A 22,947-nucleotide genomic window follows, 5' to 3' on the forward strand; every position below is an offset into this window, starting at 1 on the left:
AACCAGGACTGCGCGGGATAGACTGTCCAGCCCGTTGTCATTCCCAGGACGTTAGATAGCGAGGCTTTGTCACAACCGTCGGCGTTCTGTACCCTTTAGTGCCGGTATGAAATGCACCGGGCGTTCCATTAACAGTAATGAAAACCCATCCGGGACAACAGTAAATTGCTCTGGGAGTGTGGTGACATAGTTAAAGAGTGAAAACATACACACTGGGCAGGCGGGAGGGGAGTTGGATGGGTCCAACAAACGCAAGGCTTTCATCCAGGAGATGGTTGTTTGTGTCCCATGCGTCACGTTACAATCAGCTGTTCGTTCGTGTCCCATGTTCACAACGTTCAGTGTCATTTTCACTGTACAAACGTAGTAGTTTTAAGCACAACCATGTTGTTCATTCCTAAACCTAGCTATAGTGGTTTTGTGATGCCAAGGGGCGTGACTAAGCGGCCATATGTGCCGTGTTGGACTTCCAGACCCTGCCGCTGTAAGGGATTCTGGTGCTCCGAAACACTACCGCTTTTGTCCACAGGGACCGCCAAAATCAACACAAAATTCCTCATTGTGGCTTTAAATATGCAAGTCAACAATAACTACCTCTCTTTTATGTGCACCTCGCACGTGCAGCGAGGCAATGTTGCGGTGAAATAAGGTCATCTAGGCCATTAGTCTTGATTGATATGTTTTATGGAGTTTCTTCCAAACAGTGTGTGCGATAGTGTGGACCACTGCAAGCATATATCATGAGAATAAAACTGGTCCCAGAATTGACCCGCAGGCCACTCCACAAATCAGTGGGCCATAAAAGGACACACGCTCTCCAATAAAGACAGTGAATTATTTATCTGACAGGTACAAAGTAAGAGGCAGTTGTATCAAACACTGCTTTTAAATCAAACAGCGTTTCTATCAAGCTTTTTAATATTATCAAAAAAGCATTAAAATATGATGTAAACATTCAGGAGGTTTGGTTCAGAGACAGCTAGATAAAAAACTGTCAAATGTGCGAGCTCTTTTAAGCACGGCAGCTCTAAATATGGTAGTTGCTAACACGCTGGGGCGGAGGAATGCAATCACTTTTTGCAATATATCAAAATGTCAGGTGAACCCACAAACTGACAGCCTCAGCAACAGGAAATAAACTCTGATCTCTAAACCGCCAGTGACTTTCTGAATCTTTGCTGCAAGGAGACTGAGTATAGTGTTGTGTTGTGTTAGCCAGAAAACCGCTGGAGCTGGTAGCTTGAATTGAAATCACCAAAAGCGTTATTTAGTTATTTGCACATTATTTACAACTGCACTTTGCTGGTGTAGGCGGGTGGTGTCACAGGAGGGAAATGGCAGTAAAAAGGTTGCAGAGTAGTAGCAAGGCAGGGGGGGTACAGCAGACGATTGCTCTAAATCTGAAATACCTTCATATCACCAGCGTTTGCCGGCAGTGGACTGCTGTTGGCTTCCCATCTGGGGCAGTTCAAAGCATACGAAAATAGGTTCATACATATCACACGGGCAGATACGGCGGAATCTGTTGCTGATTACGCTGCTCATCCCAGAGTTTTACAGAGCGCATACTGTGGCTGTATGTCAAACTGATGCCGGGGGGAAAAAAATCAAACTGTTACAGTCAATGTTTGCCCTGCTGGGCCCCGCGTCTATCCAAACGCACATCAACACAAACACTGGGAGGAAAAAAAGGTGAGCGAGGGAGGGAGGTGACAACAACATGCGTAAATCACCCTGCATGTCGCAGAATTACCCATCTCAGCGACAGACATCCCCCTTCTCCAGAAAAACATGACCAAAATTTCAAAAAATGAATTTTGTATTCACACATTTTTGGGGTCTGCAGATCAAATGGTGCATCCTCACCACATTAAATGGAAGAAGAGGAGGGAAAAAGTGCAGGCCCACCTTGCTGCCCACCGCCTTTTAGCCTGCTAACCTCCCACTGACCTAGCTATTAATCTGCAGTACAAACGCTCTCTGATCTCAGGGTCTCTGATCCTCAAGTGAATCATTATATGGCTTCACCAGAGTTCCCTATTGAATGTCAAGTGTCTCCGGTTTGTGAAATGACCTCTATTTCAGCCTTGGTCAGAGTCGCACAAGCAGCTCCATCCTGGGAGCGGTGCTCTTTAGGTGCAGTTTTGAGGTAAATTGCGCATTTAGCGTCAAACATATTTCAGGAGATTTTATATTTACCACTTTTTCTCTTTTGTCTTTTTTTTCTCTCACTATCTCTATCTTTCACTCTCTTGTCTTCTTCCTCTATGTCTCCTGTATTTCCTATTAATCTTGCTGTACGCCAGGTGTTATAAAGACAGCCTTGCCCAATATGGACAGAGAGGTGAAGGAACAGTACCAGGTGTTAATCCAAGCCAAGGACATGGGCGGCCAGCTTGGGGGGCTGGCCGGGACCACCACCATCAACATCACGCTCAGCGATGTCAACGATAATCCACCAAGGTTCTCCAAAAGTGAGTCCCCTTTGTTGATAATTGATGAAATTGGAAACTAATTGCTGTTTAACAACACCGCCTTTCATTTTTTTGTTAAACAGTAATAACGCAGGTGACCTTATACGCAGGTTCAAACATTTTTATGATCACCAAATAAACACTGTGCAATTACAACAGGGCAGGGGGTATTCATCATGTCTACTCTGCGTAATTGGTTTTCATTATTTGTCATTATGTGCCGTCGTAAGCAAAGGGGCTGTTTATTTAGCATGATTGCATCTACATACTCCTGGCAAATACACGAGGATTGGTGTTATTTCGCTCATGGGGCATCCTTCTATATTTAGATCAGGTTGGAGCATGATGATGGTGCTGCACCAGGGATTGAGTCGGCGTATTTAAACACTGTATTTCATCCGGTATTTCGTATAAGCTGCTGAACCAGATTAATTCGATTGTACCGTTCACCAGGTCATGTAAAAAGCCAAGCGGGGAAAAAAAAAAAAACTCATTACTGTAAATACGTTGATCTGTGAAAGCTTCTCTACTTATACTAAGCATGAATGTTAAATTGTGTGCAATATGTATTCTATTCCAAATCAAGTGTATGATAGGAAAGCAAACAAATACTGTTCTGTATTGATGCAGTCTCTTCAGGTATTGCGAGGCGACACCGAGTGGTCTCCTCAGAATGTAAATACAGGCAGTGAGGCGGTCAAGCTCCTTTGGCTGCGGGGAAAAGATGATATTTCCATAATGCTGTCACAGCAGAGGTGTGGGCCAAGTATGGCGGCTCCTCCGCCCTGTCCCAAATCCTCTCTTTGTCGTCTTCTCTCTTCTATCTACAGAAGGCTTACAGGTTAAAAAAAATAAATAAAAAAATGGCTACATTGGATGACCTCATCAGATGATTCAGTTTATTTATAATATTACTGCATGGATCCCACATCTGTCTTTTCCAGAAATCCTCTTTTTCACCCTTTTATTATAGATTAAGTATTTGTAAACCGTCAATCCCCTGAATGAACCTCTAATGGCACCAGATGTGGTTGCAAATGCAATGCCTGCAATGACTAATAGGGGTGTATATATACTGTAACTGCATGTGGCTTTGTGGAATTATTCTAGAAGCTTGTGAACCCACTGACAGTGCCATTTAACAGCTGGTTGCTTACTCTCTTAACCTGCAGCTCGTCCTGTTTTGGCACTGGCGCTACGTCCCGTCCTTCAAAGGACGTGAACCTTAAAAGACTTTTTTAAAATGAATGCATGTCCTTGAAAGTACTTGATTATTTATTGAAATTATAGCAGCCAAATTCATCCTTATGCCTCAGCTCTCCTCTCAAAATCCTGGGATCAACACTGAGGAAAAAAGCTAAGATGCATAGTGAAATTGAGGAATGACGGCAACGTTAAATGCAACATTTTTCCTATAATCCATGAAAAGATATTTTGGTTTTGTTTCAGTACATTTATTCTGGTGCTACCCCAAGAAAAAAAGAAACACCATCTCCGCCAAGCAGCTTCCCTGCTCACCCTTTCGAGTGCCTCGACACTCTGGCTTATTGTAGACATTTGTGTTCAAGTTCATCCATCTCCAAGTTTGATGCCACTGTGTGTCAAGTAGCACTATCCTCAGAAGGAGCTTCTAAGAGACACATGCAGGCCTTTCTCTCCTGCACATCGTCTTCCCCTGTTTTTAGGCTTTATTTGTCATATACGGGCCAAATAAATCAAATTCCAAGAGGCAAAAAAATCTTGTTTTTCTAGAAGCAAGTCTTGGCTGAGTCTTTGTTGCTGCAGAGACATGTGTCAAGTTCAATCAAATACAGGAATGTGTTGAGAATGTGTTGAGAATGTGTTAATACAAGAAGCCGATCATGGGCGCCACACTGTGATTATAAGGACTCGTGGAATTTCGTTCACATTCGGTCACAATGAATAGCCCCAAATACATGTTGCGTAACCTTTGACATCAGAATGAATGAATGTCACATTGATTTCCTGACAAGTAAAGAATGAGATGCATAATTACCCCAAAAGCCTTCCAAGTCCTCAGAATAATGTTGACACTGAAATGGCGGCTTTATGATGTCGCCAGATGTTTCGCACTAGATCTGTAATACAACAGTAATGTTTTCATGCAGATAATGTTGTTGGAACAGCTAGCCATCTCTGAAAGTGAAGCACAGAAAAAGATTAGTTACCACCTATTGTCAGGCGTGAGTGATAATCAATCAATCCACAGTTTGTTTGCTTGTAGATTTCTTCCCTCGTCCGCCTCAGTGATATCTGCTGTTGGGAGTATCAAAGCCCCCAAAGCTCTTGTGTTTGTGGTACAGGTTGAGCCAGCCAATTACAAGGAGCTGAGCAGCCTTGATGTCCAAGCTCGTCAAAATTGAATAATGTCATGCCCATCGCTACAGGGCTGACTTCAGACAGAGCATATCAGCTGCTCGCCCGTGGGTGGATAAGACACGGCTGTGTGTGAGAGACCACATAAAGGACGGAGGATGTGAAGAGGCTCGCTATTTTCCAGCCGATGTCAAGTGATGATAATAAATGAGTCCAGTCCGATGTTTGTTTGTTGACAGGTTTCTTTCACCTACGAGTTCCCGAGTCTTCTTCGGTGGGGTCTGCTGTCGGCAGAATCAAAGCCCACGACTTGGACATCGGGAAAAATGCCGAAGTGGAGTACACCATTGTGCCAGGCGACGGAGGCGCCATGTTTGACATCACCACGAACGAACACAACCAAGAGGGGATCATCATTCTCAGAAGGGTAAGGAGTCTCAGAAACTAAGACTAAAATGTTAAACATATAAACACCAGTATTCAGTGTCATTAACAGCACAAACAAATCAAGTTCACTAATAAAGGCTGTGGTGAAAGAGTGATATTATAGCCAACAACAACGGTCAACAACTCACCACTTTGCTGCTCTAGGTTTCTGTTTTTAACCTGAATACCTGATTCATACACCTTTTAATTCCAGTTGCTCCACTTTTCCATTTTCACATTAAAAGCTTACCAATAAAGGGAAAGCCAAAATGCTTTTAATGTGAAAAATCTGCTGGAAGTGCTGAGTTGCATTCACGGTAGCTTAACGTAAATCGGCGAAAAGTAAGTAAAAGAGAGTATGACATGACTCTTTTTGTTATACAGATGGAATTAGTGCTGTGTAATGTACATATAACTGAATATATCAACATGTAGGAAGTTTGCATTACTTGATAAGCAGGTGATATTAGGAATTAAAGGTTATTATTAGGTCTCTAATATAAGCGTGTTCCAAATAAAGGCCTGGTTCCCTCTGACTTTTAGGTAAATACAAGTGTAGGCCACTATTTGATAAATTATAATGTGTTTATTGGTAGCACTTTCTCTTTCTTTCTTTCTTTCTTTCACTGCATGTCTATAATGCATTATAGATATATTCATGATGCATTATAATGTGCTTATAACACTGTATAATTATAGTTATAAGCACTGAACTATACCCATAATGTTTTATAACAATAATTCCATATTATAGCAAATAATGAGCACTTAAAGTAACTTATAATCATATTCGAGTGCATTAAAACAGTGATTATAATGCATTATAAAAATATTATAATGTAGTAAAACTATGGGAATTATCATAAACTATGATGCAAAAAAATAAATGTCAGTGAGTGACCAGCAATGAAGTATTGTTTGAACTTATAAGTCATTTTATAATGTGTTATAATTATTGTTTTCAAGAATTATGAATATGTATGAGTGCTCGTAACTATAATTATGCAGATTATGGTCGTCATAGAGTGTGCTACCTGTTTTGTTTTTTATTCTAACTCAATATTCAGGAAGTAGGATGTATGCCGATGGCATTGTACCTGTGGGAACATGTTTTGTGTAGGGGGATGCTTTTTCATTGCTTAAAACATAAAACACATTACTTATTTATATTCAAACTTACTGCGAAATATATATATGCAAAACAGTGCCCTACGGGGTCCAAGCAACATCATAAATCACATCTCATCCTGACAGCGCCATATCACGTTATGTCAACAACAGAGGCATCGTCACGCACATCATAGTTGACAAAACAATGGAGGAAGTAACTTTTGAGAATATATATTGAAATAAATAAAATAATATATATTTATATATATATAATGAAATCAATTATAACAGGTAGTAGCTGGTTGTGTTACATAACGCTGCCCCAGCAGGACACTTGGCAGCTGCGAGGGCTGAACCGGTGAACTCTCCGTTGTGTGATGTCGCTCTCTAACTGTTTGTCTCCTCGCTGCCTTAAAGCACAGCTCAGAGCAATGCCACAGCCCTCTCTGAGCGCATTGTGCTATATAAAGCATTCACTCAGCATGTCAGGGCTCATTTAACCATGCCATATGTTGTTTTTTCTAAATGGATTAATGCATCCAGTGCATACTGTAGTGACCCACAGCAAGAGGTCTTGGCCGTCGGTTGCACTTACTTTGAACCGCAGAGCGCAAGCATCTCGTTTAATACCAACTTTTGTACCACATATAGCGTTTGCGGGGCCGTGGTATCGCCTCACAAAATGGCAAGTGGCACCAAAGCACCAGTGATATTAGAGACATTTATTATTCCGAGCATAAACCCGTTGAGATCTATCATCTCATTTTCAAGGGGACCCACAGCTGCCAGAGGTGAAAGAAAAAAGGACATTACAGCCACGGACTAAAATTAGAGCTAAATATAGAGTGATCCAGCCAAGGCAACGAGTATTAATCTACTAAATATAATAAAAAACTATAATAAGAATTATATATATATATATATATATATATATATATAAAAAAGAAAATCTCCTTTTCAAGATTGAGTCCATTCATACTCGCAATAATATCATGACCTCAGGACTTTAGGAGTGAATTAACAATTTATGAATATTTCATTTCATTTCAAATATACCACAGTGCAGTTTTCTCCAAACAATTCCATTAATAACTATAACAATTTTAAAAACTTGGGATAACAGGACAAATAGTATCACAGTATAGCATCATAACTTCTCCGTGGCTCCCCCAATAGAGATTTCCTTTATTAATCTTGACGCCAGCTTTCATAATGTATTCATGTTGTTTTGCTTTATGAAATGAAAATCTACCCTTCGCTTATTTGTGTATATACTCAGCTCTCCTTAGGGTACGCCTAGTTAAAGACGCAAAGATCCATAATATCCAAACACACTAAACAGAAATATTCTTCTTCTCCTGCCCACGGGCTTCGGTGATATTATTTCTCTTTGGACTGTCAGCTGGCGGACAGAAGGTGATAATATGCATTTAAGAGTGCTGCATGAAGCAGAGAATGAAAAGAGACTCATTAAGGTTTCAGGAGACTACTCATAAAAGGCACACCTACTTTTAAGATTGTGATAAGTGTCAATGCGACATATAGGGTATTAATAGGATCATTTGCATTAATAAAATCATCATCAGACCGACTCCTTTTCCACATTTGGACGTATTAATCAGAGTGCTTTACAGAGGAACCTGGGCTCACAGAAGGTGGTTTGTTTGCCTCTAATCTGTCTGGTATCAAGCCCCGCAGGCTAGCCAGGTTGGTAAACAAGACAATGCAAATAACAATGCAACAAATGCACCGCAATAGTTTACAAACTGTAATTTGTCTCAGCCATTTGGCGCCGTTACTAAATAACAGAGCAGCTCACACTTCTGCCAGCATGCTATTCAAATATATCAAGCCAGTATCACTAGAACAGCTGGCAAATGTTTGGCTCAGTCTCTCCCAGTGTGCCACATAACAGTTACGAAGCATAATAATATGAATAGTGTTGAAGTTAGCAGGTCTCGCCCACACACCAAACTACACAGGTGCACATTGCTCATGTTGCATGTGCAGTCTGACGATGCCTTCGCACTGCATCCTGCCAAAAGGGAAATGCAGGACAGTCGACCCCTGTGGTGGGTTTAAATGCCATTTGTTGTCAGTATTATTGAGGTACAATAGAGGGTAAAAAAAAGGAACTGCAGAGCAATGCTAAGTTTGCATAATGCAACAGCCACAAAATGTCTCTGCGATGCGGGAAAGGAGAAGAATGTAAATGTCAGAAAGTGAAGATTTTTTGCAAGCAATGCTCTGATGCGCGGATGAGATGGATTTCTCTTCTTATTCTCCCAGAATGCTGTTTGAGTTTTGGGAACATATTGGCACCTGAGATTTGTGGCATCATTTCCCAAACACATAAAGTCTTTCAAAACACACATATACACAGATATCTTGTAAGAAAATGTAACAGATAAGTCACAATTTGTGCTTTACCATCATGTCAGCAGTCATTTTGTAAGAACAACCATTATTATTTACCAAAAAATTGTTTAATCATTTATGTTTTAGTCAATTGTATTCATTCATTACATCACCAAAACCCAAACTTTCTTAAACTTAAAAACAAATTGCTTCAGACTTCCTCCAAAACTTTAAAAGCAAATTAATTTCTGGAAGATTAAAAAAAAAAAGTCTCTTTCATGCAAATTCACCTCGACAAAACACTTTTAAGGAGTGGTAATACATCTTTTTTTTGTCACTTGTTTCATTTCGGGGATACGGCATACATTTCCTCTGATTGCGAAAGTAGCCAATTCTATCTGTTTCTGTGCCTTTCAGGGTATTTCTGATGTAAGCGTCGAAAATGTTCTGTGGGGGAATGCAAATCTGCATTTGTTTTTCCCGATGCATCTGACGGAGGTATTCGTTAACGGGTAAATTTTTAGTACATGCCCCGGCACACAAAGGTGTGTGATCCTTTGATCCCCAAAAATATGCAGCTGAGTGAGTAATTGATTCCCAGCTCAGTGCAAGAGCTGCCTCGGGATGCTCTGCTCATATGAACATATGCCAACGTCTGTGTGTAAATCACGTATGCATGCGTATGTACTTAATGCGCTCATATGCATGGCTATAGATTATTGTATAGTGACCTTCTCATCGACACTAATGGAATAACAGAACGAGACGGGCAGCAATTATGCTGTAAATGAAGACAGTTATTTGTTTACATCATGTATACCCTCAATGGATGCATCCTTCCTTCTATTGTTTTACTTGCAGTGTGTGATATGCTGCCACATAACAGCGAGGCAGTGTGATGTATTCCCTACAGCGGTAAGCTACTGCACAAAGGCATCGTTGACGGGGGACATCCTGAGCCCCCTTAACTGACCATGCCTCCTCACTGTGTAATTTACTAAACAACATGTGCCTCTACCTAAGTGTAGCAGGACATGGACTGAGAGAGATACTGTAGAGAGGGGAGAAAAGGATGAGCTGTGCCTTGGTGGAACGGTGTGGGGAGTAGGTAGCTGGAGATGAAGCCTTTATGAGTTGTTCACTGTGTTCCCAGAATACTGACCCGCCCACAGACTTGTCTTATTTCAGATTGGAGGAATATCCCCAGAGACAGGTGTGCAAATGTGTGCAGACAATCCATCTCTCTGCCCCTCTCTCTCGCGCTCTATCTCTCTCTTGCTCCTTCTCTTTTGACTCCCCTCCCTTCGCATTGACGTCGAGAGAAAAAAAAACAAAAAAACACAGCAGGACAGAGACGAAAGCCGCATTGTACACAGAGCAGAGTTTGGCAGACCTCAAATTAGAGACTCGGGAAGGTTGGTTATGATAAGAGGATCAGGCTGAGTAATGGGTTCAAAGGATGATCATCTGTTTCCCAGTCTGACGATACAGGGGGGAGAGAGAGGAAAAAAGAGGCGCCGAGGCATGGAAGGGGGTTTTGCACATCCCATCTGCAAAACATAGGATTATGGGAGACAATAGGTAAATCCACCAATGAATTCCCAGAGCAACTTGCAGACAAATGTGTGCAGACAAATGTGTGCACACAGAGCGACATACCATACATGAAAAAGCATGTGGAAAGGACACCGCCACACTCAAACACCGCTATACATACAGCACATGGAGAGCGATAGCACTCCCACGATGATAACCCCTGGTTTGTGTTGGTAAAAGAGTTTTGAGTCAGATTAAATGTTGTTTGTCCATTTGCATGTCTATTTACCTCCCCCTGGGAGAAGATGCATGCAGATATGCGTAATTGAAATGTGCCGTTCTGGGCCTGGAGGAACGGCATTGTTTAACGGCAGCATGTGTGGCATAATATTTGCTGGCTCACATTCAGGGAATGGGACTATCTCCTCACTGTACAAACTGAATGCCCCCAGCGGCCTCAGTGCATTGAATAAAGAGCATTTTGCTGCAGACCTCTGGCACTGCCTCCCAAATCCATCGCCCCAGAGTGTCGGAGGGGTTCAAAAAACATTGTAGAGAAGTGTAGGTGACTTGTGTAGGGCAAAGTGCTGCACGTGCACCTCAACATCTACTTTATTCTAGCATGTAATTGTAAAATATTTAATAGAAGTGATCATAGAAAAGAACTAGAATATATATATTTTGTGGTCTGTTGTGGTTTGATCCCTGGCTTCTCCTGTCCATATACAATATCCTCGAGCTAGACACTGAATCTCAATAGCTCCCATGGTAAGACCTAGGGAATGAGAGGCATATATTGCAAAGCGCTTTTCCATCTAAGATTGAAAAGTTCTTTATAAATGCAGCTCATTTATCAGGGCTTGTGATTTAATTTTGGTAACAATCACATTATGCGTTGTGTCACGTTATAGATGCAAAAAGAAAATGCTACACTTGTAAGTGATGATGGAAAATGAGTTTCTAGAATATGTGTTTACTGCTCGCTATAAAGTTAATTATGTAGTGTCTGTTCTATAGCGAATAGCGAATGAGAGAGAGAAAAAGGGAGAGATGTCTGACAGCTAGAAACTATGTTTAAATGTTTCAGCACCATGGACAGAGACAGAAAGAGACAGGCTGAAGGGTTCAGAACACTGCAGGGAGACAGATTATTGCAAATTGAATGAATAAAAACTATATGTTGGATCACTGACTCTAGTCCTAGCGCACCGATTCCAGACCAGCTCGGTGTTTTGAGGTGTTATACAAGTACGCAATTGGTTTCATCAGGTAACACTCCGAGAAAAGTGGCAAATGATTCATCCAGTTTGCATAAGATGACTTTTTTTTTTTTTTCACCAATTCCAAAATACAGCAAGTGAATAGAGAAAATACTAGGACATGGTTTTGAAGATCATTTCTGTTGTTTTTTTTCATTTGTAGGACGGCCTTGGTTTTGTTCCTTATTATTTTAGGGATTCTGTGCGTGCTATGTGTAGTCGTCTGTCCTGTTTTTCTCTGGCTCCAGGGACCATGTTGGAAATAAGTGTCTACACTTTACATGTTATCTTTGGATTGTTTTTGTCTTCTGTATCTATAAATCAAATCAAATCATAGTTGTTGCATGGCATTTAAGAAAAGAGCTTTGTCACCAAGAGCGTGCAAAACTGATAAACATTTGCATACAAAACAAACGCCACTAATTGCCTAGATTGCCGTGGCCGAAACGTGGCCCTATTTAGACTTCCCTAAAGTCATAGCCATTGGCAGTATTGAGGCAAGACGCCCTTTTCATCCTTCCTGCCATCAATTAAGGATTTAATTTCACTAAAGTCAGACAGTGACTGCCGTCTAATTTCTCTATCAGAAATGTCATTACTGGGCTGTTTGAACAGTAAATCATTTCAGAGAATGGAAGCTGTTACTGCCTTTCAGTCTTGATGAGACACTAGCGGGCAGTAAAAGAAGTAATGGTCAAATGACAAAAGTAATGAACAAACTGCTAACTGGACTGAAGGCCTGAAAACAGCCAAGAATGTTGGTTGAATACTAAAGAACACAAAGGGCTGTGGTCTGACACCGCTCGCAGCATATACAAGGACACATCCGCGCATTGTAAAATGAGAAAAACGTCCCTACCTTGTGAAAGTGTCTGCAGTATAATCTCTAAATTGCCACAGGGTGATTGCAATATATTATAGTTTAAAACTGATAGCATTAAGAGCTCATCCGGCGGCATGATACCGACTGAGCCTTGCTCACAGACAGGAGTTGAAACTAATCTATTGATTGTCGTGCTGAATGTTCCAGTGGGAGGTGAAAGGAGTTATTTTAGGCCCTGGTGTGAAAGGAGTCGAAAGAAGGAGAAGAGAAGGAAACAATACCTGAGAACAACAGGAGATCCAGGTGCCCAACGCGGATGAATAACACCTCACCAAGCAACCAAGCAGGGAGCAATAAGTGTGTGTGCATGTCTTTGTGTCTTTATGCCTGGTTATGCATGTGTTGTGTGTGTGTTTGAATTAGTACAAAGAGAGGGAAAAAGAGGCGAGAGAGTGACAGAGAGGCGGCTGAGGTGGTGCTTGGAGTCGATGAAGTGCCTTCTCTCTGGTGGCCTGGGGAGGCGTGGGTGTAATAGATTAAACTAGTGTCTCGGGGCTCATCCCATGGCTAACCCTGTCCTATTAAGAGTGGCAGTGCGAGTCTTTCACAGTCACTCCACAACGCTGCAGTGTGGACAGGGCTGCTGGCAAAGCTCTCAGATGGCACTCCACTGTTGTGAGTACTCGGGGGATGGAGATGCTCCGAGGCAGCCAAGGACACGAACCGATGTGACTGATGGCAGCACAATAAAGTGAGCATCTCCTCTCCACAGTGCTAGGACACCCCCAGTATTCGGAGGGACATCAAATCGCTCTCTGGGGCATGTAAGCTTTTCTCTGCTGATGATAAGCTCATTGTGCTCGCTGGTCAGTTGACTGCTTATGGCACAATGGTGGCTCGAGGTCCTTAGCATTCTTCTGCATGGCGGACTTTTGCTGAACTGTCAGTCAATGACTGCGGTGACCTTATAAAGAAGGCGCTCACTCGCAACAGAGACCCCAGACCAGACACAAACCGCTGAGTCATAATTGCTTATCTCATAATCTCAGTGGATTTTGTTCACCTTGAAGCGGCTTTGCATCCGATGTGTTTAGCTCATTGGGTTTTGTTAGAACCATTAGCGCTTACCGATACCCAACAGGCACATCTTTAGCTTCCAGATGATGGGTGCTGTCATGTGGGATCAGGAGGTGGTTTTGGCCACGCTAGAATAAACCATCCGGACGTGGCCTAATGTTGCTGTTCGGAGGAATGTGTTGGCTCGCGCAGCTGCAATTAGAGATGTGTGATATTCTAGGCATGTCTGGCTTAGCTTTGATTTACCCTCAAAGGATAAATCATGTGAGTGGGTGTTAATGATTCATATGTGCTATTGTAAATATATAATGGTGTGGTAAATGGGTTTAAGGCTTCTCTGCATATCACAGATTAAACATGGTTTTTCACCCAATTTAATCGTCATGTAATACCTGTGTTCAGCACAAACAAATAAAAATGACTTGCTGTGCTGTGATAATGATACTTCAAGGGGAAAGGCTCGATTCACCCATCAGTGTTGGCAGAAGATGGTCTTACTGGGCGAGAGTAGCTGAGGTTTGAGGAGAGTATTGAACTCTGCTATCGTAATACTGAACCGAACACACAAAGAAACTGAGAACCTATTCAATATGCATATCATCCTGCCTCTCCCATCCCCAAAATAACCAGCAAGCTGAAAAAAGCAGCTGCAAACTAACACTTTGCGCAGGGAGCAAAGCTGTGGGGGAGGGGTCCAGAAACAGACCGAAAGTATCAAGTGAGAAACGGATTCCAGTTCATGGATTTCCTCGTATCGCATCTCGTCAACGAGCACATCCATTGTTCGGTATTCACACACACGTGAATCTGACGATGTAAGGGATTTTTTTTTTATTGTGTTTGAAGCTTAATACTGTACCTGCGAGAATGTGATGCCTTGATTATAGTCCCCTGTTCTAAATTAACAAATTCCCTTGGAACATAACAGGTTCAATTGGCAGGAAAAAAAAAGAAAAAGTTCCTTCATTCAGTATCAGTGCCAGTGCAATGAAGGTGCACATTTACATATCAAAGGGCGCAGCACCATGTCTAGAATTTCAAGTGTGTTCTGTTGTGATGTTGAAGAGCAGCAGCACTGACATGAGAGGAACTCGGTCTGTCCTCCTTACAAATTCCTCCGCTGATACACTTCCTTGTTGTGTCCGCAGTAACCCGTAAAAGGTGCATCACGACCGAGGCTATAATGAGACACTTCAAACGCGTAATTGAACATGTATAGGTGTATGCAACTTGGTTAAGGATAATATATGTGTGGATATGGATAATACAGCACTGGTTCTGTGTGCATAAGTAGGTCATCTTCGAGGGAGGGGGGGAAAACGCGAAATGATACACGCAGTCGGAGAATGAAACGGCCGTTTTTCCCTTCCTGAGAAATTTCCCTTATGGCCTCCAGATCTGATTTGATTCTCCCCAAGTCAAGCGTTGACACATTAGCACGTCTTCTCATTAACTCAGAGTTTCTCATTACCCCTCCTGGCCCCATTTTATTCCTATTTAACAACAGATATCCCAGACATAGGCTACTTGGACCGTCGTGAGTCTCAGACACATTAAAAAAGGCAGCGAAGCTCTCAACGTAACTGTTCTACACCCAACGCCAGGATATGTAAATTAATCTGTACGATTCGCTTGACAGTTAATCATATGCCTGTCCATGCATTGTTCCATGGGTGTCAGAAAGGCCTCTCTCTCCTCCATCTGCTGAGGAAATGAGCTGCAATTTGTTCCTCCGGCGTCATCTCTTTTCTTTGCTGCTACTTAATGAGTACCTTTACAAGCAAAACCTTTCAATCCTGATTCAACACTACAGTGTGTACTACAATGGACAAATATGTCAAATTAACTGTTAGGAGTTGAAGGTTGTGATAAATGTTTGTACAAAATCATCTGACAGAGATGTGTGATGTCATTCAGTGCAGTGACTTTTCAGGTCATGCAAGACGCCCTCTGGTGGCGTTAAAGGAGGCACTCAACTGTTTGGCAAATAGAGAAAATAATCAGTTTGAGTTTGTTGATACTGTTAGCTTATATAATTTATATATCAAGGCATCTGCTCAACTGAGAATGACTCACACATAAAACAGTTATCAGAGTGAGGGCATCTGTTTTGCACAGTAGTGAAAGCATCTCATAAAAAGTTATTAGTGGCTCACTGTTGCATGTTAACATTAAGATCATTAACATTGGTTAATTCTGCCCTACAAAGGCAGACAGCGGTGACTACAGAAGCAGTGCAGTTAAGATAAAAGGGCGTAAAGTTTGCAGGCCGGACGGCAAACTGTGTAACAGATAGAGAGATTATAAGGCCTCCATTTAATGTCTTTTTATAGCCTACTGCACTCTGTCTGGAAAATGCAGTAACTACAAATAAAATGTGTTCTTTCAGCTTTCTTGTCCATAACATGTTTAAGAAAATAAACCGCATTTTGATTATTTCCAGTCCGGTGATTATTGGTATCAAATGTTTCTATGTTTTGCTAGCCAGCTCTTTTACTAGGCCACAGTAGCTCTCTAAGCTAGTTACCAGTAGCAGGAGTTTAGCTGTTATTTTCTCAATGATACAACTGTCTTAAGTTATGTCTATTAACAAACTGAAGTATCAGGATGTTGGGTGACCAAAATGGATATTGTCCAATCACAGATACAGCAATGGAAATTGAGTTTCATTCAGCTAAGGCTAGCCATGGCTATCTCACCAGCTAGCTTTCAGTTACTAGCTCTCTAGCTGTCCAACAAACCAGGTCTCACGGTAAGGCGTAGAAAATACCATTCTATGTGCCATTTGTACACCATGCAAAGTCTCAAACACGGGTCTCCTGGTTAAGAGTCTGGTGTTTGCTGGGCCCATCCACCTCCCTAACCGCCCAACATAGGTGGTCCTTCTTGCTTTTTACTACAACACTAACTCATAGTGTAGCTTTTATACATGGATGCATTTACATTTACATTGCAGTCAGTACAGGTAACATGGCGTACAAATGACACGTGGAAATCAAGAAAGGCAGTTACTCATCCTTGAAATGCTAAACGCATTGCGCATTATCGTGGCATTTATACGCCTTTTGGTGCAAACGGGCTGGTCCAACACGTTCTCATCCCAACTCGCCACATAACCTACTGACGCTTTGTCCAGACCCCTCTGCGTCACTTTTCAGTCGCAGTTAACATGCTTTTAATGGTTTGAATCAAACAAAAAACAATTGCTTGGATTCAGGCAATAAAACGACTATAGTTAGGCTTAAGAAAAAACAACATGGTTGGGCTTAAAATTGCTAAGTATGTAAAGTGAAAATGTGACTTTACATTGTGAATACTGGACACCAAAGAACAGCTGATTGTAACGTGAAAGTGAAACTTGGGACAAGAACAGCAGCCTCCTGGATGAAAGCCTTGTATTTCACCACAGCTCTTTCCCTGAGAGTTTACTGTTGCTGCAGATGGGTTTACATTACATAGTTAATGGAAAGCCCGTTGCGTCTCATATCAACGATAAAGGGTGCCTTGTGCGGTGAGGACTGCGACAAAGCATCAGTATTTGACGCCCTGGTAATGACAACGGGTTGAGCTGTTGTTTGAAGCTTTATGGCTACTTCTTGAGCCATATACCAAACCAGTCTTAACTGACTTTTGAACAACTGTGTAGTTGTGTTTTGGCTTTTTAATGCTGACTTAGCCTGCCAGCATTATAATTCTATGAGTCTGAGGCGGTGTGACAAGACCGAAAACGTCTTAGCTCTATGAATAGCTAAAATCTTAAATTATCTTATCAAACCAGTCACTTCACTGAACCTACCTGCACCTTATTAATAATAACCGTCATGCTCAACCGTTTTAAATTTAGAATATTATTAATGCAGAGTAATTTGTCAAATGTAAGTCCAGGATGCCAGTTTATGCTTTCTCTGAGAGTTGTGTCAAAACTGAAAATGTGTGTGTGTGAAAAGAGCATTTCCCCTCACACATCACACTCCACCACACACTCTGTCTTCGGGTAGCAGAGGATTACATGAAAATTAGACAGTTATAAAGGTTGAAAGTTTGGGCCTGTTTCCTAACTGTGGGGGAATGATGCAGCATGTTGGGATGGAAAGCAACGCTTTCTCCTCGTCCCCGTGAGACGCTGGCTAATGAGGCCTGGTGTACACCTCCTGCTGTCCACCTCCCCAGCATCGCCTTCTTCCTCCTCCTCCTCCTCCTCCTCCTCCTCCTCCTCCTCCACCTGCGTGCGGAGTCTATTTTAGCTGAGCTATGCACGGCTGTCTATATGTGGCGGTTCAGGCACAATATGATGTAAAGTGCAAGAGGGCGTCTTATTAGTTATTTATTTACTTTGCTTTTTTCATACTGGTTGAAAATCACATCAGTTCCAAATAATGAGAATGCTGTAATTACATTATTGATGCTTTTTCATTCCAAAACTCACTCTTTGAGAAGCAAAGCACATTGAGTTCCCTTTTATGCTGATTTCCAACAATTGTGAGGAACCAGCAGGGAGCTCAGGAGACTGAAATAATGACTGCTGTAAAATTTAGGCTACTTTGTAGGTATAAGTTGGCGGGAAGTCTTTTATTGTGATTGTAGGGATCAGCATTTGAATGACACCCGCGATGAATTTCATTTTTGTACGTGACTGTTGCTTCAGGGCGCCCGGTCTTCTCGCAGTGTTGTCACTTCTTGAAAGAGAGATTGAAAGGGACAGAGTGTATTTCCTGTTGAAGGATCTTATAGCTGTGCCTAGCCAGTTGCATCTGGCGCACTGTAATCAAACCAATCATGGTGGTTGATGGTCAATGATTGCTTTCAGATTGGCTTGCCTTCACATAGCTCTTTTTTTTTTTCTTCTTCTTTTTACGGACACCTGCTGTAGCAGCGAGACTGTGAAACCATGGAGATGGAGGAGAGACAGAGGGCTCGAGAAGCATCTGCTACCACTGTGAAATCACGACTGCACAGCCTCTGATCATTTCTAGTGGTTGGACTCTAATTAGATCGCTAATTCATGTGCATTTAATATGGACAGATGACTGGCCATATTTCTCTTGCATCAAAAAAAGCTCTTTTTTTTCTTATTCATCCTCCAGTGCACCTCTCCTCTCCCATTGACTGTCTCTTTACATCTCGTTGTGTTATTACCAGCTGTTTTCACTTGGTGTCTTTTGGAACAACATGCCAGCGGAAGCCCAAGTCCTGGGGCGGGAAGATAGCATTGCTGCCATAGTGGTTACATGTTAGTCAATTTGAAATACACCGAAAGGAATGTCTCTCATGTGACTCCAGACCAGCAGAGCGTGACCGACTGCGAGCTCGCCAAGTACGGTCGGTCACACATGAGAGGGCAGGAGACAGGCAGGAGCACGAACGCGGGTGTCACTGCTGTCGGATGTTTACACCTCAGCCGCAGACATGCCGAGGATGCAGATTCCACCCCTCGCCTTTGACTAATTGACCCTGAGCTGACATGTTAGAGGCTTGAGGAGGTAGAACATATGAACCGCGAAGCTGTTGTTGGGAGAACTCGTGTAAAGGGGCGTAGCTCTGCTGAACCAAGAAAGTGCAGCTTGACTTCCTCACACTGAGGGGGTGAGACATTAACCTGGTCATAACCTGGTCATAACCTACTGTCTCACATGTATACTGTATGAAGAAAAACTGTCACGGACGTTTTTAAAGGGGTCCCTTGACCTCTGACCTCAAGATATGTGAATGAAAACGGGTTCTATGGGTACCCACGAGTCTCCCCTTTACAGACATGCCCACTTTATGATAAACACATGCAGTTTGGGGCAAGTCATATTCAAGTCAACACACTGACACACTGACAGCTGTTGAGTTTGCCATGTTATGATTTGAGCATATGTTTTATGATAAATGCAGTACATGTGAGGGTTTCTGGACAATAATTGTCATGGTTTTGTTTTGTTCATTAATTTCAAGTAATACAAGCATATTTGCCCACTCCCATGTCGATAAGATTATTAAATACTTGACAAATCTCCCTTTAAGGTACATTTTGAAGAGATAAAAAATGCTTAATTTAATATTAATCGCGATTAAATATTTGAATCAATTGACAGACTTAGTGTAATCATCCCCGTATCTGTGTGTTCACTCCTTTATCTGCTCTCCAGGCGGCTGAGAACAATGCTATTTGAATGTGTTTTGAGTGACAACATAAATATTGGAAATCATCCAAATAGGCTGCTGAAATTTATTGGATAAGAGGAGGCTGATGTTGACAATTGATAGCAGTTACTCATCCTTGAAAATGTTAGACTAACAAAAATAAATGGAGGGCAAACTTGCTGTCAAAACTGATGCTCATATTCAGTTATTACATTTCTTCAAGTGCTCTTAGCGTGTACAGGATGAAAGCTACGGAGAAAATGAATTACAGCAGGAGTGCTGAAACTTGCTGTTCCACGACACGATTATGATTTCAGAATAAACTGTAAAAGTAACTTTAACTGGACTCTTTTCTGTTTGTTTGTTTTTTCTGCAGCCCTTGGACTTTGAAAGCAAGAAGGCGTACACCTTTAAGGTAGATGCCTCCAATGCTCATCTGGATCCACGATTCCAAAGCTTTGGGGCCTTCAAAGACACAGCAACAGTGAAGATTAACGTTTTGGATGTGGATGAGCCCCCAGTGTTCAATAAGCCCTCCTATGTGATGGATGTGTACGAGGACACACCCGCGGGTACCATTATTGGAGCGGTGACGGCACAGGATTTAGATGCCAGCAGCAGTCCAGTCAGGTAAAGTTAAACTCTCCTGTCTAACATAATATACACTTTGCACGTGATATTTAGTAGGGGAGAGCGGGGTCCATTGGGACAGGGTCCTGTTTAGCAAGTTAGAAAGCAACAATGCCATCAACTATGCTCAAACTCAGCCACACCCTTTTATTTTCAACCTCAAAGTGGAGACCTTCTGACTATTCCTCACATTTTATTTACAGTTTTGAAATCTAGAGCAGCTCTTTTGTTATTTTTCTTCTACCATGCTGTTTTTAGTTGTCACATACAAAAATTAATATTGTTGTAAAGCTTATTTTCTGACCTATCAGTTGATGCTAGTGTTAGCAGCTTGAATTTTTGTTGGAAGCTAGAAGTCCATAGTGTGTCTGCTCAGCCTGGGGCTCCCTGGGATTGTTTAAAGGTCCTAGCTTATAACAGTTCAATAAAAAACAGATAAAAACAAGACTAAGGCTTTTCCTAATTGAATAAGACTAACTGTGAAGTCACTGGGTAAATGTTTACTCTAGTGGCAGATGAAGAGTCGGAAAGCAGCCAAAATCCATATCTCATTAATTTATGACTATAATAATAATTTTACAAATGATTTATTTTTCTCAGGTTATTTGGAGTCGATAAAATAGTGTCCCAACTGACCCTGCTCTCCCTTACTTTGTGTTGTACCAGTGGGCAACTCCGGTTCTGAAAAACCTGCAAACTTGCATTATTTCTAACAGCCAGCAGGGGGCGACTCCTCTGGTTGCAAAAATGTGTCTGATTGTGTAGAAGTCTATGAGAAAATGAGCCTACTTAAACATTGTAAACATGAGTTTATGGTCTCAATCGCTAGTTTCAAGTCTTCTTCAAAACAGCATGATGTTCATTTAGTAAATTATGGTCCCATTTAGAGTCAAATAGACCATAAAGCAGGGGATGCTTTGGGGCGGGGCTACCTTGTGATTGACAGGTCGCTACCACGGCGTTGTCCGGTCTGGGAGTTGTCTTTGTTTTCGTATTACAGCTTTAACCCTTTCACAGTGTGTTTTCAGTTCATGAAAGTTAATCGTAACAATTTGGTTGCCTAAAAATGTGTTATTCAGAGTTTGGTTGTACTTAGCCGCACCAAAAAAACAGTATGGTGACAGCCTTTAACCAAGATGATGACGGCCAAAATACCGAACTTGAGGCTTCAAAACCGTAGTCCACAAACCAATGGGTGACGTCACGGCAACCACTTATTACACAGTATGTGTTGTATTTAGTTATCGAAATGCATTTACTAAAGGAACCAAAATGGCTCCAAATTCCACGTGAAAATTTCAAATGATATGCCAGAAACATCTACGCTATGTCAACTGCATTCCTCCACTTGGACTAATATGCCACATTTGCAAATGTTTGGCTATGGTTAGGTTACTCATGGCATATTTAGATTGTGTTTAATGTATTTTTGTTTTATTTGTCTGTAGCAAACAGTCCAAATTCCTAATATTTACATCAGAATGCATAAAGGACAGTATAGGGTTTAAGTCCTGTTCTTTAGATCGAAAAAATACATATTTTATTCAGATAGGGCTCAGAATAAAAAGAAAGAAAACATGTCAGTGTGACTCACAGTTTAAGGAGGCTTTATGTATGTATTCTTATATTATTCAGAAAGACTAGATCTTACTCTATAGAAATCACTGATAGTGAATGACGTACGCCGGGATCTGAACCGCACATCTTCATCTTGAGAGGCTTTACTATCGAACCAAATATCCCTCGGTACTCCCGCGAGGATAAAAGAGCTAAAGGGAGAAGTACTGTGATACTGCAGCCAGTGATTGAAGGTTTTAGAACTCTAATCCATTCATCAATGTCTCCAGTCTCCATTCATCAATGTCATCATGGCTTTAATCTTGAGAGTATTGTCAGCTTTACTCATCAGAAGACTAATCAATCTATGTAGAACGTTTGACATTGTCATGTAAAATCCTGCCCGCATCGTCTCCTGGCAGCTCGGGATGCGTCGGTGACGTTATGGAACAGAGACAATATTATAACTTTATTAGTGGCCTTATATTTGCATATCTGAACCTCATTTTTAGAGTGCAGATATTATCTGACTTTACTTTGATAATGAACTTACTGTTTTGTATATTCACTCACTACAATGTGAATGAATAACATATCTTAGCCATATAACTTAAAGAGAACAACTCGGCTTTTGCTAACAGTGGCAGTCAACTTCAAAGAAATGCCTCATTTCAACTGACATCCCAAAAAACGCAGCCCTTTAGGCCAAAAATTGAGTTTCAGAGGGTTCTGTCAACTCTTCACCAGCCATGCAGCTTGTATTTATTATTGCATCATACCTGTTGGATTCACAGTTTCAGACCACCTGCTTTAATGACATTAACAACCCTTTTCTTTTGGCCAATTTAAAGGGAACATGCATATATACTGTAACCTATCCCAATTTGGCTGACATCCACTAAGGCTTAAACATATTCAAGGAACTAGCTAGGTTCCAGCAAATTATATAATTGGCTGTCATTCTGGAAAAGTTTTGTCTTAATAGAGTGTCCAACTGTTTCCATGAAGTTGGACGCAGTTCTTTGAAGCTATAAGATGAGATATGTTTGTGTATATTTATTTTGTAGATGGGGATGATTGACGTAACTTAATTAATGGTGATTATATTCTATAGTTGTGCTTATTTTATGGAGCTACATAACACTGTGCACGTTGCTTGTGTTGTTGTAAAGGGAAGTTGATGTATTTGTCAGAGTGGCGGTAATTAAATTGGACCAAGTTGCACAGAGGAAGT

At 41.5% G+C, this 22,947-nt stretch overlaps 1 protein-coding gene across 1 annotated transcript in view; it reads left to right on the forward strand.

The window, feature by feature from the left end:
* Positions 1-22,947, forward strand: part of LOC141759806 (cadherin-12-like) — a 111,562-nt gene that overhangs the window by 68,165 nt on the left and 20,450 nt on the right. The window contains exons 5-7 of the mRNA XM_074622202.1: positions 2,307-2,474; positions 5,051-5,238; positions 19,903-20,156. Of these exons, the coding sequence (XP_074478303.1) occupies positions 2,307-2,474; positions 5,051-5,238; positions 19,903-20,156 (610 nt within the window). The remainder of the gene's footprint in view (positions 1-2,306; positions 2,475-5,050; positions 5,239-19,902; positions 20,157-22,947) is intronic.

The sequence above is a fragment of the Sebastes fasciatus genome, chromosome 21, assembly GCF_043250625.1.
Source record: "Sebastes fasciatus isolate fSebFas1 chromosome 21, fSebFas1.pri, whole genome shotgun sequence".
NCBI lineage: Eukaryota > Metazoa > Chordata > Actinopteri > Perciformes > Sebastidae > Sebastes > Sebastes fasciatus.